This window comes from Spermophilus citellus (assembly GCF_964194105.1).
Source record: "Spermophilus citellus genome assembly, chromosome: 6".
In the NCBI taxonomy this organism is placed as follows: domain Eukaryota; kingdom Metazoa; phylum Chordata; class Mammalia; order Rodentia; family Sciuridae; genus Spermophilus; species Spermophilus citellus.
In genome coordinates, this window is record NC_138187.1 from 84,276,493 (window position 1) to 84,283,672 (window position 7,180).

A 7,180-nucleotide genomic window follows, 5' to 3' on the forward strand; every position below is an offset into this window, starting at 1 on the left:
TGCCTCATCTTAACTAATTACATCTCCAACAGCTGTTTCCAAATAAAGTCACATTTGAGGTACTGGGGGGGAGGGGGAGTCAAGTTCAGCAAATGAATTTTGAGGATACACAATTCAACCATAACACAAACTGAATTCCTGACACTTTAGCAGTTAGTCACAGAGAAGATACAGGAGCCACCTCTTGCAATTATTGTCAAAATTGTCCCTGTTTTGCTCTTAAAAAAGAGTTAACTTAGATGGGGTTGGGGTTGTGGCACAGTTGTAAAGTGCTTGCCTAACGTGTGAGGTGCTGGGTTTGATTTTCAGCACCACTTTTATAAATAAATAAAGGTCCATCATCCACTAAAAATTAAAAAAAAATAAAAAAACAAAACAAAAAGACTTAGAGAAATCACCAGGTGATAGTTGGTAGTATTTGAGAAACACTTTCTTGCCCCAATTTTGCCCTAAAGCAATAAGGTCTCTAACATCACCCTGTTTGTACCTTTAGGAGACGTTGATCCAGCAGCACGTGTCATTTCATTAGGTCCTGTATCTGATGTTGTGGATAGTGGAGTCCTCCAGCAATTGAATGAGAGCAGTGGACACATCTCAGCATGTCGGTCTAGAGAGTTGCGAATCTAAACCTGGGACAGGCTGGGGCCATGAGGCAGAAACAGCAGCCTCTGCCAACACCGGAACAAGCCCACGCTTCCAGACAAGGCGGAAAAGGCCTTTTGTAATGGAAATCACGTGAGGGTTAATCTTCTCTTGAGAATGGCAGTCAAGAAATGAGATGGTTCACTTGACTACTGAGCAGTTACACCAGGAAGAGCAGCAATGAGATGACTGAGCCGGAGAAGAAATGGTTGCGATGATAATGGTATGGGGGAAATGAACTTGAGTTTTGAACTTGATTTGAGTTACAGTGTCTGAGTTGAACATCCCATGTTGGAAGAAGATACATTTGGGGGCTCCAGGACTACAGTAGAGAAGTATAGAGCAAGCAGTAAAATCTTCTAGTAAAAACTTACATGCAGGACAACAAAATGATGAAAGATATCCAAATACCAGATAATCCACCAGAAAGGCCTTTGTTTAGGAAATTGTTTCAAAAGGAACAAGGGATGAGGGAGAAAAATCTGTTTTATCCATCAGAGCCAGTGATATAAAATTGCCTATTAGAGTGAAAGAAAAATGTGAAGACATTAGTACAAAGAGCATTCATTCAGATGGCTTAGACAAGTCTGATACCAGCCTAAGAACAGGGATATAGTTGAGCCCATTGTAAGTATCATTGAAAATAAAACGTGCCAGTCAGCATGTCACAGAAAATGAACGAAGGACAACAAGAAATAGATCAGAATATTTTGTTGACCTTCATGGGTTTACAGCCTCTGTCTCTAAACAAAATATGGAAACAAGTAGAGCTTTTATTTTGCTTTTGTTTTCGTTTTGTTTTGTTGTTTTGTTTTCCCCCCACTAAATAGAAAAAAGGGTTCTTAGTCTGTTTCTGACAGTCTGTTAATTTATTAGGATAGTTGTCTTTCGTTTGCTTTCCAATAGGCATAGTAAATTTAGTTAAAGAGCACATCTGTATGCTACAACTTGATTACATCTTTTTTTTCCTAGCTATTTTGCATTTTTCTTTTACCACGTTTCAGTTTCTGCATGTAGATTTAAGAAACAAAACTTGTAAAGTTGTAACATTTCACATGGAAATGCTGCCCAATCTTCACCAGCTTCAGAAATCTGACCTTTGCCGATGCTGCAATAAAGTGTTGTAATTTCGATTTGGTGTGGTTTATTTTATTTGGTTTGGATTTTGGAAACCTATCAAATGGACAGTCATGCTCTCTGGGGTCATCTGTATGCTTTATAAAAGATTCTCAAAAATACTTTCTTGAGCATTTCACTGCTAGTATTTCTTTCTCCCTCAGGATTCCCTATGTCCTGACCTTCTCAGGTGCCTCAGTTAGTTTACCTTTGAGTATGTTACTTAAAGTCACCCATGGGGGTTGGGGATATAGCTCAGTTGATAGAGTGCTTGGCACAAGGCCCTGGGTTCAATCCCCGGCACCACCAAAAAAGTCACCTGTGCAATCTAGTAGAATTAATGTTTTTAAAGTAGGGTTACCAGTGATTAACATGGAAAATGCTAGCACTGCATGTTTAGCCTGAGGCAGGCGGCATTGATGGTTTACCCAAGCATGGGCAACAGAGATGGGGAGAGCACCACAAGGCAGGCCAGTCAGAAGGAACTGCAAGAATCTCTGCTTTCTGTTTCCCAGTGTTAATTCTAAGGCTGACTTATATAGTCCATACCAAATTACTATGATTGCTATTGCTAACATTTATAAAATCTAACCGATAATTTGAAAGGAATTATAATAGGCTTTTAATTTTTTTAAAAACTTCTGAACTTCCTTTAAGGAGGGAAGCTTATCGTCTTATCACATTCATCACTGATCTCTATAGTGCTACTTACTATTCTTTTGTTGTGAAAAATGATTTATAAATTTTTTATCAACTTTGTATTATTTCTAGATTTAAATTTTTTTTCAGAGAGCCAGAGATCACTCCAAATTCACCCTTTATAATATATAATGATGATCAAGGTAGAAATCATAATGATAATCAGCTATGTGGTAGTAATTCATCTTCATTCACCTTTTATCTAAAGAAAATAACATTCACTTTATCTGTGATGTTTTGGGAACCATGAAGAATGTATACCAAATAAGATTCTTAGCAATGTTGCAATAATATTCATTAGATCACTATAACAAAGATAGGTTACTGATGTTAAAAGATTATCCATATATTAAGATAGAGTCTAGTCTATGCCAGCCACCAAGAAGTTTATAGATGTTTTAAAAAATAAAAGGAGGAGCCTTCTGACTTTGGAAAATGCTGTGACTTTCATAAATTTATCATAACTTCCCCTATGATCCACCAAAGGTAAGCAGGTGTTCACAGATTTGCCACACTTCCTCCTTCAATTCTGTAATCCCTCCTTGAGGATTAGGCTGAAGAAGGCCTCAGGGCAGCCTAAGGTTCTAGCTCAAGGTAAGTCTCTGCTTTCATAGGAGAGCCTTTTGGGTGGGCACATTTGTTCTCTGACTTCACTTAGAGCCTCTACAAACTTGACCTATTTAAAACCAAGCAGCCAACCAGAAGGAAGGTTGTAGGAGGTATACAGTGTGGCAAGACAACCAAATAAGGTTGAGAGAACTGGGGATGGAGAGTGGGGTGGAAGGGGTACAAAGCAAGGCACAAATACATGAAAGAGGACATAGGCTTCTTGGAGCCAAAACCCAAGTAGCCCAATAGACCAATTGAGTATTAGTCCTAGAATAAATAGAAGATTAGTACTGGGAGAAAGGTTCATTTTCTAGATGAGGAATCATCCCGAGAGTTACAATGATTTAACACCCTTCAGTATAAAATGATTAGGGATTAAGGTTTCAGGATTTTTATGATTAGCAGAAATAATTCTACTGTAGGAAGGAAATAGTGCAGAGAGGTAGTCCCCAGGTTTCCTAACTGACTACATATTTAATCTTCATAGTATAATGGAAAAACTACAGATATTACAAAAGCAGAAATTGAATCTATTTTTGGTCCCCTTCTAAATTGTTTTTTTTTTTTTTCCCAGTACTGGGGTTTGAACATGCTAAACAAGTACTCCATCACTGAATACATCCCATGCTCTTTTAATTCCGAGACAAGGACTCATTAAAATTTCCCAGGCTGACCTCAAACTTGTGATCCTCCTGCCTCAGCCTCCCAAGTGGCTAGATTATAGGCATGCACTATCACACCCAGATAAAATGGTTTTAAAGTTTTTTTATATATTCAGGGGTAAACTTTGAGCCATGCAGAGTTTCAGTGTGTTATTTATTTACAAATGAAAGAGACTGAATTTGAATTTTTAAATGCAAAGGCTGTTATAAGAATCCTAAAGTATGAAACTAAGCACAGGAATTATCACTGGGCTTTAGAACTAAATGAAGTCAGAAAAAAACTTTTTTTCCTCTGCTCCTCCACTTTTTCTTTCTCCTGTACTAGTCAGCTTTAGCTACTATAACAAAATACCACCACAGACTGGGTGGTTTAAACAACAGAAATTTGTTTTTCTGGGTTCAAAGGCTGGATGTACAAGATTGAGGTGTCAACTGGGTTGGTTTCTCCTGAGGCTGGCCTCCTTCGCTTGCAGAGAGTGGTCTTCTCACTGTTCTGCTATAGCCTTTTGTTCTGCACAGCATCCCTGGTAACTTTTACTTCTTTTTTTGGTACCAGGGATTGAACTCAGGGGTACCTGACCACTGAGCCACATTCCCCAGCCCTATTTTGTATTTTATTTATAGACAGGGTCTTACTGAGTTGCTTAGCACCTCACCATTGTTCAGGCTAGCTTTGAACTTGAGATCCTCCTGCCTCAGCCTCCCAAGCTGCTAGGATTATAGGCATGTACCACCATGCCCAGTTATTCCACTTCTTACAAGGACACCAATTTTACTTAGTTACTTGGTGTTAGAACTTCAACATGAATGTAAGAGTCAGGGTGACAGGTGACACAATTTGCTCCATAACATACTATAAACTGGTCATCATCATCTTCTGGGATTTATATCAGGTGCAGGGACTGACTTAGGTTTTGCAACCAAGTCTAAATATCCAAGGATCTGCTAGCCCAGTTTGCCTCAGTGATCTGATGCAGGAGTCATCCCAACTATTGAAAAGGAGGGATAATTCCTATAGTAAGTTATTTCAAAATTTTAGATGTGAAGTTTCGTATATAAAAGTTTAATTTCTAAAATTTGATTTTTAAAAAACTTGAAATACTTTATATATACAACCTCTTAACATCATTTTGCCTTGTATTCCTGGTCCCAGCATTTAGATTAATGCTCAAACCAGTGTTTAGATTTAGTTTGAATAGAAGTAAAATAGATATGAAATCATTGTAAAAATAAAAATTTAAAAGCATGCTAAAAAGGAAATCAGTTATGGCATTCTTAATATAAAACAATTTTTTTTTAATCTTTGGAAGTTCAAAAAAATTCAGTTATTTGCTATCTCAGTAGACGTGCTTCTTTCTGAGAGGAGTAACTGAAAATTGTTGAGTAATTATTCAAATGTTTGTTTCCTTGGAAGTTGTCCTAATATAGTTTCTGTGAAAAGGCATCAAATTCCATTGCATGTATGCAAGTACTTTTTTTTTGTACCAGGTTTGAACTCGGGTGCTCGACCATTGAGCCATATCCCCAGCCCTATTTTGTGTTTATTTAGAGACAGGGTCTCACTGAGTGGGTTAGCACCTTGTCATTGCTGAGGCTGCATACCTTGTGATCCTCCTTATGCAAGTACTTTTACTCTTTGGCTTTCTATATGACACTGAAAAGCTTTTTTATGTTGTTTAGTCAGTTTGATGTCAGATTCTTGGACTTAAACATTCAGATGAATACTTGGAGAATGTGGGAAGACAAGTACATTGACTCTGTACTCTATACTGGCACTATTGTAAGTATTGGGAATAGTGAAGTCACAAAAGTTTCTGCCCTCATGCAACTAACATTCTAGCTGGGAATCAAATCAGTGACTTTATGAAGTGAAGTAATATTATCTGTAAAGTGCTCATTCCGATGGTTGGCGTGTAGAAAGGACTATTTTAGTGGTTGATGCTGTTACTAGTATTCCTTTTTATGTGTGGTGTTTCCTGGGAAAAATAACTATCCTTTGCTACCTTGGCTCATGCTACCTGCCTTTCAAGTTTTAGTTCAATCAGCACCTCTTCTAAGAAAACTAGCCATCCTGCCCTCCTCCTGGTTTTATTGAAGGCCCCTCTTGAGTTTCCTCAAAGGTGTCCCTCTGCCTACTGGCCCTCCCTGGGGGTAGACATGAATTTAACTCAGCTGTTGTTCTGCAAGAGATGAGCACAATCCACATATAGGTATATAAGGTTAGGAATAGGGGCCTCCCTGTTCAGTGCTTAACAAATGCTTTCCTTTCTGAACTAGAGATTTTTAGAGAATCTGCTATATCCCAAGGAGTAGGGTTGGCCACATTCTAAATCACTTGCCCCTTCCTTTTTTGGAACAGAATTACTGCATTTGACCCAAAAGTTGCCTGACTCAATTTGCTGATGAGCTCTCCCTTGTCTAGTCTGGCTTGCCTGCTGAGCTCAGGGATTTGGAAAGTAGAAACAGATACATTGGTTTGTCTTCCCCAGTTCACATTGACTCTTGGTGGCACTATGGCAACTTAGAACCTACTCTGGTCACTGTCCTCAGTAAATCGCCTTGTCTGGACCTATGGACAAAGCAGAATTTTAGTACTGTAAACTATTGGTTTTATAATCTATGAGATGAACAGGCTCTCCTTGACATTTGCCATTAGGGATCACTCAGGTCTGCAACATTGTTTACATACATAGAAGACCAGAGGCAAGAAATACATAAAATAACTTTTACATTTAGAGGAATGGTGGAGGGTCCAGGCTGGCCACAGGCCCACACCAGCTCTAGCACCTCCTACCTTCATGACCTTAAGTAGTTATGGGCCACTCCTCAGTTTCCTCATCTGTAAAATGGGGATAACTTAGTAGGATTGAGCAAGGAATTAATGGGATAATTGACATGAGAATCTTAGCACAATGACTGTTATATAGTAAGTGCTTCAGAAAGATTAACTGTGCACAGTATTACTACCTCCATGTCTATGTGCCTCATTAAGTGTTTCGTGCAAATGAGCCCAGAAAGCTGTCATAAACCCTTCAAGTGTGCAGAGTCAATATCAAGTTAAGACCTGGCAGCCAAAAATCATACACAAATTACAACAACTATGTTACCCATAGAAAAACGCGTCTGAACAGCAGTGGGAATGCTACCCTTCAGGTGAAACTGCTGAGCCGAGTTCTGGTTTCTTGCCAAGTAGAGAAATAATGTCCTCATCTCCCCCAGAGATTGCTGCACACTTAAATTCAGGCATAAAACTTATTTTTATTCATTAAATTTTCTTTTCCTGTGTGCCTCTTCTCTCCCAGTAACACAGGGCTGGTGGCTTATTTGAATAAGAAGAAAAAAATGTGGTGTTCCCAGTTTATATCATGGTAGCTTCTGAATACTCCAGGCTACCCTGCCAAGAACAGGTTGTTGGGTCAAATCATCTCAGGGATTCTTCTGAGATACACTAT

General features: G+C 38.7%; 1 protein-coding gene across 3 annotated transcripts in view; it reads left to right on the top strand.

The window, feature by feature from the left end:
• The window catches only part of UPF2 (UPF2 regulator of nonsense mediated mRNA decay), a gene marked incomplete at its 3' end in the record, with an annotated part of 114,445 nt that extends 112,670 nt beyond the window's left edge, over positions 1-1,775 (top strand). For all 3 annotated transcript variants that reach the window (XM_081300465.1, XM_081300468.1, XM_081300467.1), the window contains exon 22: positions 494-1,775. In XM_081300465.1, coding sequence (XP_081156591.1) covers positions 494-503 — 10 coding nt within the window. The remainder of the gene's footprint in view (positions 1-493) is intronic.
• Positions 1,776-7,180: the final 5,405 nt, after the last annotated feature.